Genomic DNA, 23704 nt, shown 5'->3' with positions numbered 1-23704 from the left:
ATGATTGTTTGCTTTATAAACGTATGTCCGCAAATGCTTCGTTTCCGAGATAGGGGGTGTTGCAATTTTTCTGACCTGACGATTTATGTATTGCTCTAAAACCGGTTAAGATATGCAAATGAAATCTGCTGGGTTTTAAGAGGTAGTTATTCCGCATTTTTTGATATACAATTAAGAATTTAATATTCACCATTCTCCCATATACGGGTAATATGACCCTAGGTAATTATCACGGGAAACAAGTAGTAAAATTTCAAACAATATTAAATTTACATTTTTGCTCCCTTATTTGCGTCCACCTAGCGGGCAACACGCGCACTAAACTTTAAAAAATCAGCTTCCCTTATTGCCCTCCAGTTCGACATCTAGTTTATTATTACTACATATGAGGCCTATAGAATCAAAACCAGTTAGATCCATGTTTTGAAATTTTGTCAGGAGGTTAAAAAAACATTAAAAATGTAAATTTTCCAAAAAGTATCCGGCATTTCTCAATCAAAGGAGCATCAAGAAATATCCTGAATTGGCACACTAATTTGTCATTTTCTGCATGCCCCTTACATCTTCACAAATTTATACTTTAAGTTGGATTTAGCAGAACGAAAAATTTAGGATTTAGCAGGTTTTGTTTCTGATGGGCTCATATATTGTAAAAACCATTTTTCATTTATTTATTTGGACCAATTGATCTCTTTTTACACCAAGATCTCCGATAGATTTTCAATCGTCTTTCTCTTAGCTTTTAAAAGTCTGAAGATGTTTAACTTATTTGTTATTTACTTAATAGTTGATCATAAGTAAACCTTAGAAGCATATTTTTGTAGATTTCAGTGTTTTAGAAGCTACAACAGACATGTTTTCAATTTATAGGACATTTTTGATAACGTAATATTGATTTCTAAGAATCAAAAGAAAAATTGGTTGTAATATAACAGTTTGTAGCTTTAAATTTTTTACTTTTAGTACATTTTTTATTTACAGTATCAATGTTGTTGATGCCTTATGAGTTATTTTCGATACTTCTATAAATTGAAAAGTTCTGTACTATATTTAGGAAGTAACTTTTTATTTTATTATTGTTTAATTTTATTTTAAACATTACTTTTATTTATATGAACTAATCACATTATTTTATCTCACAAATACTGTTACTTTTTTGTAAAAAATATATTTCAGTATTAGATAAGCATCATTCCTTTTGTTAATACATATTTTATTAATCAATAAAGTTTATTTGTTATTTCTTTGGGTTTTATTATAAATTAGTAGCTCGAAAATATTCTCCAGGCCGGAAAATTTGGTGCGACAACATAAATATTAAAAATCGGTAAAATTGTAACTATTTATTTATTAAAAATTCAAAATATCACAGTACAAAAAATAATGTTGGCACATTAACAAATTAAAAATGGAATAATAAAGTAGGTTTAGCAAATAAGAACACAAGTAATAACAATTATAAAATAATCTACGTTACGGAATTTTTAACAAAATGACTGCATATAAGAAGAAGCATTGTCTAATCGCTTTATTTTGTGGCATGCACCATAAATTCACATTATGTTGGCTTTAGAACTGTTTAAAAATGATTAAGTCGCAGTCGCACATGTGCAAAGCTTATGTAAATGCTCACTAGGTGGCCATGTTGAAGGAAGTGACATCACACCTCGTTGGATCAGATAATACGAGACCCGGAATAGTGAATTTTAAATATTTTATTTCACGTTAAGAACAGAACGTTTGACTTATGCAGATCAGTGTTGCCAAACCTCTCAGGCAAGTGTTGCTATTAGACTGTCGATATGCGATTCATTATAATTAGACGGCGTGACATCGGCGCACTTCTATCGTCCATAAGAAATACATAGCCTTATCAAACGCTCTATAGTTATAATATAAACTCACCGGCACAAAATTCCGCCACCCAAAATTTTTGATTAAGTTTGACAATCTATAACTATTATTTGTACTCCGATTTTCAAGATTCTTGCAGCAGAAATTCCTTGCATTTCTAAAAATTCTGTACATAGTGACAGCTTTGTAATAAAATTCATAACCGAAGCTGAGTACAACAATGGAGTTTAAAAGATAAAACCTAAGAAAGCAGCAGGGACTGATGGGATTCCGCCGTATATTCTTAAAGCTTGTGGTGAATGGTTAGAAAAACCATTACTTCATATATTTAATTTAATAGTTTCCTCTAATAGCTATCCTGTAGTATGGAAAACTGGCATTGTAACTCCTATATTCAAAACAGGCAATAAAATAAATATAGAAAATTATAGGCCGATATCGATGTGTGCACCAGCTGAACTATTCGAACAAATTATTTATTCTAGTCTATATCATTATGTCGAAAAGATTTTAGTATCTCAGCGACATGGTTTTGTAGCCAGTAAATCTACTAGTTCAAACTTATTTATTTACATGAATCGAGCATATGAAACTTTTGAATCAAAGTCCCAATTAGATACTGTATATACAGACTTTCGTAAAGCATTTGATACGGTTGACCATGACGTGTTATTATCAAAATTAACTAAGTTTGGTTTATCAAAGAATTTTATCGAATTAATAAAAAATTATTTGCAAAACAGATCTTTTATAGTTAAACACAATGGGAATACGTCAGGTAAATTTGAAGCTAATTCGAGAGTGCCACAAGGTTCTAATCTGGGGCCTCTTTTATTTGTACTTTTTATTAATCACTTACCATCAGTATTGAATGTCTTCTATTTGCCGATGATTTAAAACTCTTCAAACGCATACAAACTGTTAGAGACTCTGTATTATTACAAAAAGATCTAAATAATTTACTCGAATGGAGCTATTGCAACAAGTTATACTTTAATGTGAAAAAATGCTGTATATTTACCGTAACACGTTTAAAAGATCCTATTATATTTGAATATAAAATTAATGAAGAAACTTTACTGCGTTGTACAGAGGTAAAAGATTTAGGCATCACATATAATAAATTTATTATCTTTCGTTGGCCACATAAATAATATAACGAAGTCTGCAAATCGATTATTAGGGTTTATAATTAGACAAACCTTTAATTTTAGAAATATAGCAACTCTTAAAATTTTGTACTATACTTTAGTAAGGGCAAAATTAGAATTTGGAGCTCATATTTGGTTTGGTGAGTATCAAACTGCATTAGATACACTGGAAAAAATTCAAAATAAATTTTTAAGATATTTAAAAAAATATCACATACGACCAGATTATACTGAAGTTAGAACCACTCGCCTTAGAAATAAGTTTAAAATATTATCATTAGCAGACAGACGGAAACTTATAGCTTTAATATTTTTAGATAAAATAATTAACAATAAAATTAATTCACCTGAAATTCTAGCTTTGATTAGGTTCAATGTACCATTAAGATTAACTCGCAATATGGTAATGTTTAATATTCCACTATTATCTACTACCACCAGGGCTCCTCTGGTGAACATGTTTCGACTAGCTAATAACATCAATACTCTGATTTAGATTGGTCAGGCTCACAAAATGTATTTCGGGGAATAGTGTTACGACAAATTATTAATTTATCGGCCTAGGCTTAGTAAGTGTTGTCTTATGGACAATATAAGAATGGTTTGTATTATCTGATATGTTAGACCTATTATTTATTTTGTTTTTTTTTTGTTATTTTTCTTTCTTATGTTTTTGTATAGATATTTATTTTAGAAAAAACTTAGTGTATTTTATCCTTGTAATTAGACCTTACAGGTCTGTTGGGATAACAAATAAGTAAATAAATAAATCAGCTTGTAGGTACAGTTACGGTCATTGAACAGTTTACAGGCTTACTATCTAGGAGCCGATTTTTTAAATTAATACCTCGTTTAAACGCACATTTTACGTCAAAGTGACGTTACCAGTGGTGTACCTAAAATAGGTTATTTAAAATTAAAAAATAAAAATAATATAAATATATTTTACAAAGTTTAACAAAATGGAAAGTATAAAAAGAAGTTTTTTTGAATAGAATGGATTATGGTCTTAATAATGAAAACAAGGAAGTCTGGTTTGAAAATACCGATTTTATTTTATATCTATCCCAAACTATCCAGTCTTTGTTTGATTTTCCATATGCACATAAATATATGGCTCACGTCCAAATCTGCAGCAACTTGTCTTAAAAACCAACCGTCTTCGAGTTTGGCAATTGCTCTTGCTTTTGCGCATCATTCAAATTCATTATAACCATTTTGGAGGAGTTTGATCTCGTTATTTTTATTTTTCAACACTCGCGAAATTTTTGACAAGCATTGACTTTTTGAAATTTTTTGACTTTTACATTTATCAAATTCGTACGTCACTGCAATTTTACAGTATGTATTACAATATAAAAATTAAGATGTAAACTTTTCAGTGATCTTAACTGTACCGGGTGTCCCAATAAGAATGGCTCTCGGCCATATCTCAGGAACCGTTTATAGTAGAGCTTTGAAATAAAAAACTTTATAACAAAAGTTGCCTCAGGAAAAGCCTGGAAATTATTTTCATAATTGTGGGTCCACCGCTAGAGGGCGTAATTGAATATAAAAAATAAAAAAATCAAAATTTTACAAAATTTTCCTAATGAAGGGGCACTGTAAATCCGATGATTGTATTCTTCATCAAATTCTGCGCATATTTAATTTAACAAGTTTAACTCTACCTTTGCAAATAAGAGGTGGGGGTGAGTGGGAACCTTGTTATGAAAAAATGGCTGTAAGTCCGGTTCCGCTAAATCAAATTTTGAAAACTGGGTCTTGTTGAAGACAGATCTTTTTCTTCAATGTAAGCGTGATAATTTTGAACCATCCTAATAAGTAATAAGCCAGCTGGGAGGCGTTATTTAATTTTTTTCAGAAATCTAGTTTTCTTTGGAAAATATTAAATACGAGTATGCATTTTTAATCATACTTTATAAAATTAGATTAAATTAGCAATAGAATAGCGAAAACAGCATGTCGATACCTTTTTTCTATCTCAAGATATCTCGAGAAACGTGTAAATTTTATACATAACTGTTACTATCACCGGTAAGCTAAGTTAATGAAAAGTAGTGTGCTGTGGAAAAAAACAAAATAACATTTTCCAGATGTCAACGTATAAAAAAATAATTAATTAAAACAACAATATAAAGAGAGACAATACTATTAAAATTAAATATAACACAGAACAAAAAGAACTACTTAGTGACGACCTAAATATTCAAATTGTTGCCCATCATACACTACTCTAGGATACATTATCCAGAGAATACTAAACGCCATTCAAAGCATATCGAGAGCAGAAATTGAGACTGCTGTTCAATCTACTCTTGAAAGAGTAAATGTTTGCAACGAAAATGATGGGCAAAAATTTGAACGTTTATATCATCACTAAATAGTTGTTTTTATTTCTTTGTAATAGGGCTTTTCAACGCTCCTCATTTGTTTCGAGCCTCTGTCATATGCCGTATAATCCGTGTATAATATTAATATACGAGATATGAACGAGGCTCGAAACAAATGAGAAGCGTTGAAAAGACCTAATATACGTTGACAGCTGGAAAATGTTTCTTTGTTGTTTCCATAGCACACTACTTTTAATTAATTTCGTTTACCGGTGACAGTAACAGTTATGTTTTTAAATTTACACGTTTTGTAAGATATCTCGAGATAGAAAAAAGGTATTAACATGCGGTTTTCGCTATTCTGTTGCTAATTTTGTCTAATTTTGTAATATGGTATTAAAAATGCATGTTTGTATTTAATCTTTTCCAAAGAACACTAGATTTCTGAAAAAAATTAAATAACGCCTTCTAGCTGGCATATTACTCAGTAAGTTGGTTGGAAATCATAACTTTTACATTGACGAAAAAGATCTGTCTTCAACAAGACCAAGTTTGCAAAATTTGATTAAGCAGAACCGGACTCACAGCCAGTTTTTCATAACAAGGTTCCCACTCACCCCCACCTCTTATTTCCAAAGGTAGACCTAAACTTGTCAAATCAAATATGCGTAGAATTTTATGAAGAATACGACGATCGGATTTCCAGTGCCCCTTCATTAGGAAAATTTTGTAAAATTTAGATTTTTTAATTTTTGGTATTCAATTACGCCCTCTAGAGGTGGTCCCACAATTATGAAAATAAGTTCCAGGCTTTTCCTGAGACAACTTTTGTTATACAATTTTTTATTTCAAAGCTCTACTATAAACGGTTCCTGAGATATGGCCGAGAGCCATTCTTATTGGGACACCCGGTACATGTATTGATGCCGTTTGTTATTATTCCGGTAACAAAATTTTTTTACTTAGATGGCATTATACGGGAGTGAATGGAAGCGTTGTATTTTCTCTCAACTTTAAAAAATTCTGTGGAAAAATTGGAAGGCTGATTTTGTTTCATACTCCTTTTGTCTTATCCTGGAGGTATCACTAAGGTTTTGTGTTTTGAATTATCCGAATATCTCTTTTCTTGTAAGAGCTGTAAATAAAAACACTGCTTTGTAGGTTTATTTAATTAACAATATCAAACGCACTAAAATTATCAAAACAAAATTAACAACAAAACAAAACAATTAAATAGCGGGTATGTCCACCTCTTGCAGCAGCGACTGCTCGCAATCTGTTTGGCATCGAATAAAGATGTGTTATCCTTGTCTGGGGAATAGCCCGATATTCCTCTACCAGGGCCATAACTGTACCAAATTTGGAGGCCTAGGATGACGGCGAATAGCTTTTTTTTAATTCATCCCATAAATGTTCAATATAACAGATCTGGGCTGCATGCGGGCCATTCTAATCTTATCAATCCAAAGCCTATTTAAGATATTTATGTTTATGAGTCGATCAGTCTTTTATTTACAAAAAATGGTACAGCTCTTAAAAGAAAAGAGATATTCGGATAATTAAAAAAACAAAATTTTACTGATGCCTCCGGGATAATATGATAGGACTATGAAACAAAATCAGCACTTCGATTTTTCCACAGAATTTTTTGAAGTTAGGAGAAAATACAACGCTTCCATGCATCCCTGTATAATGCCATGCATGCAATTTTTTTTTGTTACCGGAATAATAATAAACGATACCAATACATGTACCTACAAACTGATGGGAGTACAAATAATAAAGTTATAAATTGTCAACCTAAATCAAAAATTTTGGGTGGCGGAATTTTGTGCCGGTGAGTGTAGATGCATTTGAAAGGAAAACTTGGAATTGGACGCAATCTGAGTAATTTTAAGGTTATTATGACGTAAACAAACATAACAAATTAAAAAAACAATATGGATTACCACATAACAACTATTTTAGTCTTAAAAGAAATCTACCGCTTGAGATGGGAATCCCCTCAACTCAAAAATAGTCGCCACAAGTCTTCTGGTTTGCTCTAATACTACGGAAGCAGTCGCCAATCCTAAGTGAAGACAAAATACTTCGTAACATTTGATTTTTGAAGGAGGCGTTTTTGGAAAGCACATTTTTTTCAGTTTTCTGAAAAATAAAATTATTTGAAAAAAATACATGGTGGATAATATTCTTATTATAGTTGCACATGCACAATAGTCTTATGTTATATTTGAAGGTCGAGTCGAATTCATATAAACTGCTCGTCAAAAGTTAGGGATATAGAAAATTCTACTGAATTTTCATAGTAGATTTTTTCGTGAACAGATTAACGGATTCCGCTAATTGTTTTTATTATTTTAGATTTTTTTTTAGTATTACACAGTTAGGCAAAGGTTTACTCAAACTTTTTTTGTACTTATACCGGGTGGAAGAAAAGAAATGTTTTTCTTATGTTAAGTTTGAGACGCCCTGTAGGGAGGACGAGGTACAAATGTGAGTATACATCGAAATCGTATTGTAGTCTTATGTTTTGTGAACATTTCGTTTTTTGAATGTCCCTGATATTTAGAAACAAAAAAATAGACGGTTTTCTAATTTAACATGTGTTTTAACCGAAACAAAACTTTGAGACACCTTGTAAGGAGAAAAAGGCACAAAGGTGAGTATACCTCGATATTATGTCGTAGTCTCATATTTTGTGAATATTTAATTTTTTTAATTTCTCTAATATCTTTAATAACAAAGAAACTAGACGGTATTACTCTATAATATGTGTTTTAACTGACGACATGCATCACATCACACATGTGAAACATAGAAACACATATTAAAGAGTAATACCGTTTAGTTTCTTTGTTATTAAAGATATCAGAGAAATTAAAAAAATAAAATATTCACAAAATACGAGACTACAACATAATATCGAGGTATACTCACCTTTGTGCCTTTTCTCCCTACAAGGTGTCTCAAACTTTTGTTTCGGTTAAAACACATGTTAAATTACAAAACCGTCTATTTTTTTGTTTCTAAAGATATCAGGGACAACATGTTCACAAAACATAAGACTACAATACGATTCTGATGTATTAGACAAGGCGGAAACGGCGGGTTCGTTGGGAAAAATATTCCCATGAGATATTTTTGCATAATCACATTCGTGAGACATCCCAGAATAAGGTTCAAGAAGTCGCCCACGAGAAAAGTGGGCCAATTTTTTTTTAACAATTTTTTTTTAATCAAATTGCAAAAATCAGTATTTTTGGCCCGGACTATTTTTTTTTAAGTTTTTTGGACCATTCTGGACAAAAAAGGTCTCTTATAATTTTTCTCTAAAGTTGATCTTTTTTGAGTTATAAGCTAGTTAAAATTTGAAAAACGCGAAAATGGCCATTTTTAAGACTTAATAACTCGTTCAAAAATTATTATTTTGTAAGTCAGAAAGTGACTAAATCAAAGTTTAAAGTCGCCGCTACATGATCCTGAAGAAATTTGTGTCATTAATTTACTACTAAGCTGTTATTTTTAATTAATAACAATGACCGGTTAGATCGTATTGACGCCGCTGTAAATGTGAGTGCGAGTAAGATGCACAATTGGACTGCTGGAATGGCTTCTCTCTCGCACTCAGCATTTACAGCCGCGCACACGTGCACGGCGCTTATTATTATTATGTACTTAAAAATAACAGCTTAGTAATAAAATAATGACAAAAATTTCTTCAGGATCTTGTAGGGGGGCTTTAAACTTTTATTTAGTCATATATTACTTTCATAATAATAACTTTTAACCGAGTTATTAAGCCTTGAAAATCGCCATTTTTCGTTTTTTTTTCAATTTTAAATTGCTTATAAGTCGACAACGATCAACTTTAGAGAAAAATTGTAAGAGACCTTTTTTGTCCAGAATGGTCCAAATAATTAAAGAAAAAATTGTTGGGGCCAAAAATATTGATTCTTGCAATTTGATTAAAAAAAATTGTTAAAAAAAAATTGGCCCACTTTTCACATGGGCGACTTCTTGAACATTATTCTGGGATGTCTCACGAATGTGATTATGCAAAAAAATCTCATGGGAATATTTTTCCCTTCGAACCCGCCGTTTTCGCCTTGTCTATATACTCACATTTGTACCTCGTTCTCCCTACAGGGTGTCTCAAACTTAACATAAGAAAAACATTTCTTTTCTTCCACCCGGTATAAGTACAAAAAATAAGTTTGAGTAAACCTTTTCACAATTGTGTAAATACTAAAGAAAAATCTAAAATAAAAAAATAGCGGAATCCGTCTGTTCGCGAAAAAATCAACTATGAAAATCAGCATAATTTTCTATATCCCTGACTTTTGACGAGCAGTTTATTTGGCAGTTACTTTACCAAATTTAAATACGACAAAGAGTAAATTAGTTGGCCGCGACCCAAAATATTGACGACTATCTTATCGATAATAGTCTACGAGAACTGCAGGGTAAATTGAAGATGGAATTACAAAAAAAAAAATATGTATGTCTTTCTACTCACTTTAAAATGCTCAAAAAATGATGGGATCTGGATTTCAATGCATATTTTTTTATAATTCTATCAAAGTTGCGCGTGAAGTTAAGCGTGGTTAATGGCAGTATCGATTTTGAGGGCGACCCAAATTAGTTTATAGTAGGGCCATCTATGAACTAAACCGAGAACTTCTCATCGTACCCAAGTATTTACTTGCTTTTTTGACAGCCAGTGTATGCCACCCTACACAGAACCAATGTACAGTTGAGTCCGCGAGTCTTTACCCGTGCGTCATTAATACCTGGCGAGATAAAACACATACTTTTTATCTAGCATCATTCTCTTCCACGCATAAAACTCATTACAAACCAGCTGCCGTTTGTTATTAAGTAACAACACATGTTATTTTTATGAACCATCTAGACTCAGTGCATTGAAAAGAGATAGGTACAAAAAAGACGTTTTCATATTTTAAGCACAATTTGTTTGACGTTTCTGCTTTGTTTACTTTTGTGGCTGTCAGTCAGTTGAATTTTTTGCGGTTTTTGTCGAATTTTTGTGTTTTGAAGTTTCTTTATATTACACAAACAGTTGTTTTCACAACTAGTTTTATATTGGGCTTTGAAATTTTAAGGTAAATAATTATATTTTGGCAATTAATAGGTGCGTTCGCGGGTACAGTTGACAAATTGTCGCCGATAATTTCTAACCTCATTTAATATAAATAATATCGTTAATAGATAAATAAACAAGGTATATTTACTTTTAATTAATACTAATAACTAACTATTAAATTATAGTAGGTAAATATACCTTATATATTTATCTATTAACGATATTATTTATATCATTTTAAAGTGCGCATGCGTTTTGCTGCTAATTTGTCGCCGACAGGCACCCGCGAACGCACTTAATATTTAAAACATACAAAGCTAACGTCATTCACACAGTAAAGAAATTATTGTGTTTAAATTTCCGTCAAAGTGAATAAAATAACAAAAATAAAATATGTTATTGAATTTTTTTATAAATTGTTTATTTATTTACTAATCAATAATAATAAAAGAATTTATTAAACTACTTCAAATGTAGCTGTAATTCTGCACAAAAATTTTGAAGCAAAACTTACATTTGACATTCTATATATTTGATAACGTCAAATTTTATAATAGGTGCGTTCGCGGGAGCCTGTCGACGACTAGTCGGCGACAAATTAGCAGCAAAACGCATGCTCACTTTAAAATGATATAATTAATATCGTTAATAGATAAATATACAAGGTATATTTTAATATTATAATTTAATAATTAGTTATTAATATTAATTAAAAGTAAATATACCTTATTTATTTATCTCTTAACGGTATTATTTATATTAAATGAGGTTAGAAAATGTCGGCGACAATTTGTCAACTGTACCCGCGAACGCACCTAATAAAACCCGTAATCGGAACAGTAGCCACTTTCTGTCAGTTGTTTGTTGCGTGAAATAGATTTCCGACTTATTTCGTATGCTTTAAATTATGACGCACGGGTAAAGACTCGCGGACTTAACATAATAATATCACTTACTGATAGAAATCTTCTGATAGTATCCCCGGCCAACCGGAAATTTCTTCTTTAGGAAACACAGTAGGTTTAAGTGCTTGTCCGTTCAAATCTTCAAACCAAAGAAAATAACCATAGCTGTAATTTGCATCCTTCCAGATTATCTGCATGATCCCCTTTTGCAGTTTGCTCTTGGCGACATTTAGCATTAGCCACACCTGAAAATACAAATAAATATAGTAAATAGTCAGTAACTCTGTTAATTAATTTTACAGGGTGTAACAACAAGGCAGGTCACATTCTGGGACCAAAACTAGTTCAATTGAACCTAACTTACCTTAGTATAAATGTGGACTTATTTAGTATAAACCGCTACTCAACCAAATGAGAATTTCAACGGTTGAAAAGTGGATAAGCAGAGTTGTAATGCTAACAATAATATAATCAACTCAACAAGAATTTAACAATTGAAACGTGGGCAGACCTTTGTATTCAAGCATTTTAAGACCCCGGGAAACATGTAAGATTTAAAATAGTGGCAGAATAAAGTGCTTGTCAACGAAGAGATAATTTAAAGAGTTGAAAAGTTGCAGATCAGACTGGTGTAAAGCTTCTTTAACTAACTCAAAGAAATTTAAGAGTTAAAATGGACAATTTAATATCCCATGAAATGCGTAAGAGTTGAAATATGGGCAGAATTCAGAACTCTTCAAAAAACAGAGTTAAAATGTAGATAGACCAGAGTTGTAAAGCTTTTTATCACAAGAGGGAGAATTTAAGAGCCAAAATGTGGGGGAATAAAAGTAAATCTGGAGAAAAATACTTGTTTAAAGTAAAAATGTGAATGTCAAAATCATTAGGCCGTGAAAAGTTAATAATCAAGAGAAGAGAATTAAATCATTTAAATGTGGGAAAAGCCAGTCTTAAATAAAACAAAGGGAATTTAAAGCTTCAAAATTGAAAGTAATTAATGTTAATCAACGGAAGAGGAATTTAGAAGTAAAAATTTGGCAGAGCTGATTATTCTGCTGGTTAACCATCTTAATCACCTTTAACATTTTTGATTTTTAAGGCATAAAAGGGTATTCTGTCCTCACCTTTTTCCTATTAAACTTTCCTTCTTCGGTATCCAAGTCCAAAGTTGGTGTCGTCACTCTGTGCGAATTTCGGTCCACATACAAGAAATGAACTAATCCCGGGAACTCTTCTAAATACTTATTGATGGTTAGGGAATCTCTAGTAAACATTGATTAAGGAGAAATGATAATGAATGGATAATTGTTGAAAATATGGATAGTGTTTTTCTACATTCGTTAATACAAATCAAAAATATCAGCTAGTCAAAGTTTTAAAACAGTGAAATAATTGTGGAATGTTGTTTTTTTATACCAAATGATTGTAGAAAAACAGGTGATGACTAATTTAATGTAAAATGGATATGAAAAGTGAAATTTTTCAAATTATTTGGAGAAAGTATCATTCATGTTACGAGAAACTTAAAATTAATCATTCAACTGATTCAACTCTGTATCATGCAATATTTGTATTGGTCAATTATTGTATCTATGTATTTTACTTAAATGACTGTTAATGTATTTAAATTTACTATTTTATTTTTGGTTGTTCATTCATAATAAGTAGTACGTTTTTTAAAGGTAAAATATTGCAAAACCTCTAAATTTAAAAAAACCGCTTGGATTGACATGAAATTTGGCATACACATAGCTAACAAGTCAAAGAAAAAAGTGATATTGTGCCGATGTGTGCTTTTGCCCTAGGGGTGACTTTCACCCGCTTTTGGGGGTGAAAAATATATGTTCAAAAGTCTGTATAAGTCCGGAAATGGATAAAATGATTAATTCTAAGCAACTTTTGTTCTATAAAGTTTTTTCACCAAAATAATATTTTTCGAGTTATTTGCGAGTGAATATGTTAATTTTTCTACAAAATAACCACGTTTTCAGACGGTTTTTCGCAAATAACTCAAAAAGTAAGAATTTGGTCGAGAAAAAAATTCTTATCAAAAATATAGCACGTAAAAAAGTGAAAAACATGGTGTATATTTAGGTTACTATACCTATAGTCCAGAAAGCCACTGCGCATCCGCTAGGAAAAATATTCCGATTCGGATTTTTTGCACAATCTTACTCAAAAAGGAACCCTTTTAACAAATTTGCATGTTGCCAGGACCAAAAGTTGGTCAAAAATTTTTTAAACGTTTTTTTTTGTTTTTTTTTTTGTCTAAAATTATTTTTTTTTGCATGGAACAAAGTTTTTTAGTTTTTTTGGATCATTCCAAACAGAAAAGGTCTTTACTGAAATTTCTCTAAAGTTGATAGTTTTTGACATATAAGCGATTAAAAATTGAAAAATTGCGAAATTGGCCATTTTTAACCCTCAAAAAATATGTGAAAAACTGAAAATTTGAATGTTAACAAGGTAGGTAGATATTCTTTAAACATCGATCGATGAAATCCTGAAGAGTTTTTTGCAATTCAATATTCAAAACTTTTTTGTTTTTTAATTGCTAATCAAGCGTGCGCGACACTATTTTCCACCGACTGTATGGTGCAGTATATAATGACTTTAAGGAAAAATCCCGAAACAGGTCGATTTGTATTTTTAAGTTATGATATAGTGGTATACAGGGTGTCCCGGAAAATAGTGCGTTCCTTAAAGGTATAGGTAGAAGGCACCATGTAGAACAAAAAACTCTTATAACATTTTTTTCTAAATGCAACCGTTTGACCAAAAAATTAAAATGTATTTTGATATCCAAATTTAAATCTGACAACTATGTGCGGTACGCAAATTTAAGCATAGACAGTCCCATGTAAATAGATAGAAGATGATAGTAAACAGATAGTTTTAAAGAATCCTGTTTAGTGTCAATGCCGAAAATGTTTTCGAATAGTGAGTGTATTACCTATTATGTTATTACCTATGAATGGTGTTTGTGAAAGGTTACTTGAAACATCTATTCGGTATATTAATTATTTTCAAGTAAGTACAACTTAGTTATTTCAGTTCACAAGTAAACAAATTACTGAGACATTATCTGGTGTATTTAAGTTCCACTGTAAACTATTAAAACTATGTAATTCAGTTAAAGCCCTCAGCATACTCAGCATTCAACCCATTTAAACCTTACTAAATACATAATACTAGTTTAGTTAAAAGATGTGTTTTTATGTTAAAAGATGTGTAATTCGTTTAAAATTATGCAATAGGTATTTCAATACATTTCAAAAGAAAATAATTTTAGTAAACAAATAGTAAATACATAAGTATTACCTACTATTAGGTTGGATTATTTTAAATACTGTTTAAATCACAATCACAAACGAGTTCTTATTATGTTATTATGCCGTAGTGCGTACGATGTTGCCAGTTTATTAAAATTTCCAAACATTAAAATACAGGTATATGGAAAACAATGTTAACTTTTTTTTGGAAACGCTTAACTTTAGAAAAAAATGGTATAGGACTTTTTTGTTCCAAATTGTGTATTCTCTCCATACCTTAAAGGAACGCACTATTTTCCGGGACACCCTGTATATGGCATACTAGTGACGTCATCCATCTGGGCGTGATGACGTAATTGATGATATTTTAAATGAGAATAGGGGTAGTGTGCTAGCTCATTTTAAAGGTTCTTCAATTCTCTATTTAGTACTATAAACATTTATATAATTATTTATACAGGGTGTCCTTCTACTTCTTTTTTTGTCAAATAATTTAATTTAATAAAATTTTTTTGGACACCCTGTATAAATAATTATGTAAATGTTTACATTACTGAATAGAGAATTGAAGAACCTTTCAAATGAGCTACCACACGACCCCTATTCTCATTTAAAAAAATCATCGATTACGTCATCACGCCCAGACGGATGACGTCACTAGTATACCATATATGCCACAATATCATAACTTAAAAATAAAAATCGACCTGTTTCAGGTTTTTTCCTTAAAGTCGCCGGTTTACGAAATAACGAATTTATTCCTTTCATTTGCACCATACTGTATACACATGCAACGGTGGAAAATAGTGTCGCGCACGCGTGATTAGAAATTAAAAAACAAAGGAGTTTTAAATACTGTATTGCAAAAAACTCTTCGGGATTTCATCAATCGATGTTTAAAAAGAATATCTACCTACCCTGGCAACATTCAAATTTTAAGTTTTTCACATAGTTTTTGAAGGTTAAAAATGGCCGATTTCGCAATTTTTCAATTTTTAATCGCTTATATGTCATAAAATATCAACTTTAGAGAAAAGTCACTAAAGACCTTTTCTGTTTGGAATGATCCAAAACACCTAAAAAAACTTTGTTCCATGCAAAAAAAAATAATTTTAGGAAAAAAACAAAAAAAAAATGTTTAAAAAATTTTTGACCCACTTTTGTTCCTGGCAACATGCAAATTTGTTAAAAGGGGTCCTTTTTGAGTAAGATTGTGCAAAAAATCCGAATCGGATTATTTTTTCTAGCGGATGCGCAGTGGCTTTCTGGACTACTAGTAGAAGCAGAGTTATAGCTAATGAAAAATAGGTTCATATTCGTCAAATTCCAAATCGAATATTTTAACGTGCCATAACCAAAAAACGAAGCACTTTTTTGGGGAAAACTCATTTTAACTTTTTTAAAGTGTTTAAAAAAATGCTTATTTTTGTTTTTAAAAAAATTTTTTAGCATCAAAAATAAACAAGTTACGCTCAAAATAAAGTTGGTCCCTTTTTTTTTGGTAAGAAATCGGGAAAATCACCCCCTAATTAGCATTTCAAATGAACTTAATTGTTACCACTTCACAAGTTTTTTACTCACTTCTTCTTCTTCAAGTCCGTCTCCTATCGGAGGTTGGAAATCATCACAGCTATTCTTATTTTACTGGCGGCTGCCCTAAATAGGTCGATGGAACTGCAGCCGAACCATTCCCTCAGATTTCTTAACCAAGATATTCTGCGTCTACCGATACTTCTCTTACCCCTGATTTTACCCTGAATGATCAGTCTCAGCAGCGAGTATTTGTCACCTCTCATAACATGGCCAAAGTATTCAAGCTTTCTTCTTTTAACAGTAAGTACAACTTCACATCCTTTTCCGATCCGACGTAAAATTTCGGCATTCGTCACGTGGTCCACCCAAGATACACGTAGCATTCTACGGTAACACCACATCTCAAAAGCTTCAATGTTTTTAATGCTGCCCATCTTGATGGTCCATGACTCAACTCCGTATAATAAAGTGGAGAAGATATAACACCGCAGCATACGCACTCTCAGATCAAGATTTATGTCACGACTACAGAGAAATATTTTCATCTTGTTAAATGCTGATCTAGCTATTTCTATTCTTGCTCTTATTTCTTTTGTTTGTTTTTACTCACGTATGTATTGATCATATGATCTATAAGTTTCATAGGTTCAAAGTCCTTATTTTTGAAAGAGCTGTACTTAAAAGGGCTTGAACGAGTCACTTATCACGAGTGTATGCAAATTTAGAAACACCGAATCTTAGAGATTTTTTTATAAAAACAGAAGTAAATCTTCTTTTAAACACTTTAAAAAAGTCGTAATGTGTTTTCCCCAAGAATGCTTCATTATTTGGATATTTCACAATGAATTATTCTATTTGGAATTTTTCGAATATGAACCTATTTTTCATTAGCTATAACTCTGCTTTTGCTAGGTATAGAGACCTAATATATACACCGTTTTTTTTTCACTTTCTGATAGGCTATAGTTTTGCTAAGAATATTTTTTTCGACAAAATGCTTACGTTTTGAGTTATTTGCGAAAAACCGTCTAAAAACGTGCTTATTTTGTTGAAAAATGAACATATTCACTTGCAAATACCTCGAAAAGTATTGATTTGGTGAAAAAACTCTATAGAACAAAAGTTGCTTAAAATTAGTCAGTTTATCCATTTCGGGACTTATCTTGGACATATATTTTTTCGCCCCCGAGATGGGGTGAAATTCACCTCCAGGGCAAAAGCACACATCGGCACCATATCACTTTTTTCTCTGACATGTTAGCTATGCGTATGCCAAATTTCATGTCAATCCAAGCGGTTCTTTAAAATTTACAGCAAAAACCGTGAAATAATGTACTAAAGTTTATTATGTCTGTTTAGTAGTTTCTTAACTGATTTTTCTTTATTGTATTTTACTATTATTGGGGTTATCGTGATAATAAATAAATAAATAAACTCTTTGTAAAAGGATATGATCCAAGTGAAAAATTCTTAATACTCTTGGCCTTGAAAAAGTCTTCATAATTCGTTAATTTCTCCTTCACCCCCATTGACGCTTCTATCACATACTTCGAACTAGAATTTAAAACACTATCATCTACTGACGTGAGATTGAGCAGCTCCTTCAGATTCTCTAAAAATCCTAACCCCAACGTTTCAGCCCTTAACAGTGCTTCCTCAGAACCATTCTTTAGGTATTCTTGGTATTTCTTCTTGATTATATCCCATTTTTTCATTAGCTGCTTGTGTGAATTTTCTATGGCACTGTGTTTGGTTTTTTTCAGACTTTCGTGAAGTTTTTTTGTAGCTAGTTCCAGATTTTCAAAAGCTGGTTGAAGTGTCTTCTTTTCTCTTTGAATTTGAACCTTAAAGTACAATTGAGTATATTACAAACATCAGTACATCGGTGCGGTATTGGATTATACTTTTTTTACTACCAAAATACACTTACGACATTCAAGATTTCTGATGTCAGAACCCCACAGCATTGCCAAAACATTAGAATAGTAAATAAATGTTCTGACGTCAGAAAACTTGAATGACGTAACCGTATTTTTGTAGTAAAAAAATCATACCTGTTGCATCGTGTGCAAGTGACAAAAATTCTCATACAGACTGGCAGCTACAGCAGAATTCCCAATTTCTAACAAATATATCAAAAAGATCCCGTTGGAATGTGGCATGATATGAACTGCGTGTGGAAGACATTTCGGAGTATCTTCGACTCCTGATAAGAGTATTTGGTAGCTAAAAATAGATTTTGTTCCCGTCGATTTTTCTTCTTGTGAAAGATTTAAACTTTGGCACAGGATTATCAAGAATAATATGTCTGCTGATGATAATTCTTTAGCAGAAGAACTGAAAAAAAATATGTGCTGTAATAAAGATAACTTGAGTCCTCATGCACAAAATATTAATTATTTTTCTAGTAGACTCACCTTGAATAGAGTGATAAAATTTTATTTTGAATTAATATCAACGAATGCAGCTTTTTGTATTCCACATGTACACACACTTTATCAACAGACTCGCGCAAGATGCGCAGTGTTGTGGAGCACAGCTCTGGATTGATAAAAAGCTGTTCAACTGCTTCTATGCACACAGATTGGTCATAAGAGATAAGGTTTGTCCAACTATCTATAAGATTATTTGCTAGTACAGACTTTTCCTTGCATGCTTTTAATCTAAAAGAAATATTTAGTTAATATAACCAAAGATTAATAAATAAAGACAGCGACTTACTGATATACATCTGGTCCACACAGGTATCTTACAATAGTTACACAGGTGTGCGTGAACCACTTCATGTAATCTTCCTTTTCTTTGCTTATAGTTACAAATAAATAGCCCATGTACTGCAAAAACAATTTATCAAACAATACATTAACAGCTAGTGACATTTGAGTTTGAGAGGAGAAAAAAGTAATAAAAGATTTGTTTATGCAAATTTAAATATTTGACAAGATATAAATAATAACCTTTTTTAATAATATGAATATACAAAAATATAATAATTTTATTTTAAAATCCATTAAAAGATTTTACTGCAAAAGTTGAGGCAGAAATAGTGGAAGAATGTACAAGAGGATAAATACAGGAGGATTTAAAAATATTATATTATGCACTAGTTGAATCTAGAATTAGATATGGAATACTTGGGTGGGGCGGTGTACAAAAAAGTTATTTAAAGAAAGTCGACATCTTACAAAAAAAAAATATTGAAAATAATAATTGACAAAAAAATGACATATCCGTCTCATTTATTATTCTGTGATACTAACGTAATGGATACGAGGCAACTTTATATGTATTCCCTGGTATTATACACATACAACCATAAACATGTCCTGCATACATTACCTCATCACTATGAGACTCGTACTAAAACCAACCAACACGTGCAATTGGGAAATATTAAAAAATCAATAGGACAGAGATCTACCAGTTATCCAAAATTATTTAATCACTTGCCCAACATATACAAAATATATATTAATACTCTTAATTCACTAAGTATGGTAAAATCTATATTCAAAAAGTATGTATTGAACCTAGATCGTAATATTGTACATAAATTATTTGATCTGACGTAACAAGTGAACAAAATTAAAGTGTGGTTGTTAAATTTACCCAGTTACTTTATGTATAACATAAAAAAAATAAAAGAAAATAAATAAATACATGTAAGATAATAGAATCTTTGTAGCTAGGCATTTAGTATACACATACTATATTTATTTTAAAACTAAACATTGTCACACACTATTACTCCCCGTGTTCGACCAATAGGTTTTAACGGGTAGTGAGTAAGTGTTTCTTTATTTCCAGGATAAACATGTAAAATTAAAAAGTAGAATGTAGTAATGTAAAACGTAGAATATAAAATTAAAATGTATGTATTTAATTCTTGTACTGTGAAATTAATAAACATTTTTATTTATTATTATTATTATACAGTCTGGAAAAAAGAAACAACTTTGTTATAGCGAATACATTGTTTAAACTGCCAAAGACAAGAACATATACGTAGAAGTCACCAGCAGATCAAGAAGAGAGAATTGTAAGAAACCAAACAGACTATGTTGTATTAGGTAGAAAAAGTACAGTAACGCTAAATATTAACAAAAATATATCCGAGTACCAACATAGGATCACATCAGACAGGAAATTAAGCTCAAAATAAAAATAATAATAAAACTAATAACAACAGATGCACAAATTGATACAAACAAATTAAGGAACCCACTCATAAGACCCAGTCAAAAAAAATCTCACACCAACCAGATACAAAAAGAAACAATAGGTGACGGAAGAAATTTTAGATTTAATGTAGGAAAGATGTCAACATGAAAACAACGATAATCAAATATACAAACAAGTTGATAAACAAATAAAATACAAAATTAAGCAAGTGAAAGAAGAATGGTTAAAAGAACAGTGCACAGAAATAGAAAAATACCAGAAAAGACATGAGAGTTTCCACACAAAAAAATTAAAGAATTAACTCACAACAACAGAAAAAGAAAACCGGGAATACTGTGGGAATAGTGTTGAATACTAACGAAAAATTAAGAGATGAACACTCGGATGAACAGTATACATCAATGAGTTGTTCAAAGACAATAGAACAGATGGAAGTAGAAGTTAATGCGGTTTTAAAGATACATAATAAAAGAGGAAATTGAAATGGCATTAAACATAGCAAAAATGGCAGAGTAGTAGGTCCAGACCAAATCCCAGTAAAAAGTTTAAAATGCATACATGATGAAACCTTAGACAAGACATAGTACACTTGTTTAACACAATATACAAAACAGGATATAGGTATATAGAAACATTGGTTATTCTCCACCTTTTGTGCTATCCCTAAAAATAGGAACACTAAAAATAACAGAGAATTCAGAACAATATCATCAACAAGTAATGTTCTATCAAATAGATGATAGTCAGTTTGGATTCAGAAATGGACTAGGAACCAGAGAGGATCTATTTTCTGTTAATGCGATAGCTCAAAGATACATGGATATGAATGTAGATGTGCATGTTTGTTACATTGATTTTGAAAAAGCATTTCACAAAGTAAGACATGAAAAATGTGTCCTCCTTTATTTTCTGCTTTTGTTCTGTTATAAATGGTAGATAAAAATAGATCTGTAACTACGAAATTATACCTACATCATCGAAGTATACAATCAGATCATCTTCACATTTTATAGATGTGTAAGAGTTGCCAAACTGACAACTCATTATCCTATGGGATGTTACTATAGGTGAAAAAGTTTGTACTATAATGTTTGCATCTACAGTTTTTTCTGTTGAACCCTAAAAATCCAAAACAAATGAATCACATTCTGTAAGTTTTTAAACAAAAAGAAAAAGTATTATTAGTAGTATTCAAGCTAAATACATTCATATACTATAACTAGATATTATATTCCAATTTTTATAGCAGTCTTTACACCTTGGCTGCGTTAGAAGACAAACAGACCTTGTATTACAATAAGGGTTGGCTGCATCAACTCTGACGTAACACACTGTGGCAAAGGTTCACTACGGGAAATATATGCCCACCTAATGCACTCAACATAAGTTTATAGATATCTCTAAACGCAGCCAAGGTGTTAATAAAGTAATGTATATTAACTTAAAAACATTTTGATAATATATTTTTTTCTAGTTACTAGTTTTGACAACTTATTATTTTGTTTAGTTGTTGCGTTTATAGCTTTAGTAAGGTGACCAACTATTTTTTGTTCAAAAAAAGTACATTTGCAAGTACATATTAGGTGAAAAAAAAAAAGAAAAAACGATAAAAAATAACTACCTTTCTTTATAAACATATTTTTCTTCGGAGTGGATTTTTTTTGCTAAATATGTGGAGTGGATGTTCGTCTAATAATGTAGCCACATCCGAACAACTTTCATTTTCATATTAAATTTGACTGTTAAGACGGCAGATAATGTTTTTACAGAAAGTTGTGACTTCTTACTGCTCCAATAATCATTCCCTAGTGAAAGTGAAAACACCCTTTCAACAGCAGCATTAGTGCCTGGACAGCATAAGGAAATTTCTATTAAAACTTTTAAATTTTCATGTGGGATTGGGATATGTTCTACTCTAAAATGCCGATAGGTTTCTACCCATCTTTTGTCAAGTTCTATTTTCTCATGGTTCCATTTCTTCAATTTTTCTTCATTTAAATATAAATTTAATCGCCCTGACGTGCCGGAAACGGCAAGCAATATGCGTGCGTGAAATTCAAATCACTGTCAAAATAATTTTAAATATTTAATTAATAAAATTGAAATAAAATAATCTAAAAAATGTTTTAGAAATACAAATGAGTATAAAATTATACAAATGAGTACTTTCAGAGTACAGGCTTCGAATAGAGTATGGTTTGCGAAAAAAAGAGTACAAAACTCGGTAAATGAGTACAGTTGGTCACCTTAGCTTTAGTGGAAAATATGTTTAATATTACTACAACACAGACAAACAATAATTATTAATTATAGTCTGTTCGCTAAACTCAGACGTAACTGGCTACATATTTTAGTCAATATTTTTTTTGTTTTTTGCCAATTTTGAAAAAATTGGCGAAATTACTAACTATTTAGTGATTATTAATTATTTAGTAATTATTTTTTTGCCAATTTTACTAAAATTGGCAAAATTACCGACTAAAATATCTAGAAAGCTGCGTCTGAGTTTAGCGAACAGACTTTAAAGATTTTTTATTTACCTGGGGTAAAAACTCTTGTTCTACAGCGAAATTTATCATATGTTGGGCGAATGCTTCATTGTATTTTGTATGAATAATATCGTTCAAGTGGTCAAAGATTAAAAGACAATTCATTTTTGTATAATTAACAATTATTTTCCATTAAAAACTAAAGGATAAACTTTTACTTTAATTGTTATTGATTTTTGACAAGTTACGAATTTGAGGTTATATTTTTGTTTGTATCTTCTTCTTTTTTCCATCAAGAACGGTGTTTTCGCTACGAACTAAAAGGCCTTGTGGTTTTGATGCAATTTTCATCTCCAATATCTGTATCTTCCTTATTATTTACTCCTTTTTATTATAATCCTACTGTGTTTATTATTATTCTCCGATATTCTATAACTATGATCAATAAAGATGTTTTTTGTTGTGTAGTCATAATGATAGTACTAGAGAAATTATTGTGGTGTTTTCCATATCGACATTCGTTTAGGTTTTCTTCTTCAGTATTTCTCTATTGTGCTTAAAAGCCGAATTGCCACTTTTATTGAATGTTGTTACAGATATATAGAAGTCTTAAAAACATGTGTTTTAGTTTGTTTAGTTATATCTTCCTTGTTGATGATTGGTTCTTCCTATTCATCATCATCGGTTTCGTTACAGCTCTTCTGACTATGGCATCTTCCTCTCGCCTGATTACATGCCCTATCCATCTAAGGCGTGCTACCTTAATGAGTTTCACAACGTCAGGTTCTCCAAAACTTCGATACAACTCAAAGTGGTAATGCCTGGTCCACAAACCTTGTTCTTTTATTCCTCCATATATTCTTCTTAGGATTTTTCTC

At 31.1% G+C, this 23704-nt stretch overlaps 1 protein-coding gene across 1 annotated transcript; it reads right to left on the bottom strand.

Annotated features, from left to right (window-relative positions):
- Positions 1-1328: 1328 nt before the first annotated feature.
- On the bottom strand, positions 1329-23064 carry LOC114343408 (BLOC-3 complex member HPS1). Its single transcript, XM_028294263.2, has 9 exons — positions 22878-23064; positions 21310-21456; positions 18877-18989; positions 18573-18818; positions 18210-18492; positions 17608-17999; positions 12475-12616; positions 11402-11595; positions 1329-7486 (listed from the first exon to the last, which is right to left on the bottom strand). The coding sequence occupies exons 1-9, from the start codon at positions 22989-22991 to the stop codon at positions 7309-7311; spliced, it is 1809 nt and encodes a 602-aa protein (XP_028150064.2). The 5' UTR covers positions 22992-23064; the 3' UTR covers positions 1329-7308.
- Between the last annotated feature and the right edge of the window lie 640 nt (positions 23065-23704).

Source organism: Diabrotica virgifera, chromosome 5 (assembly GCF_917563875.1).
Source record: "Diabrotica virgifera virgifera chromosome 5, PGI_DIABVI_V3a".
NCBI lineage: Eukaryota > Metazoa > Arthropoda > Insecta > Coleoptera > Chrysomelidae > Diabrotica > Diabrotica virgifera.
This window is presented reverse-complemented; position numbering and strand designations above follow the sequence as displayed.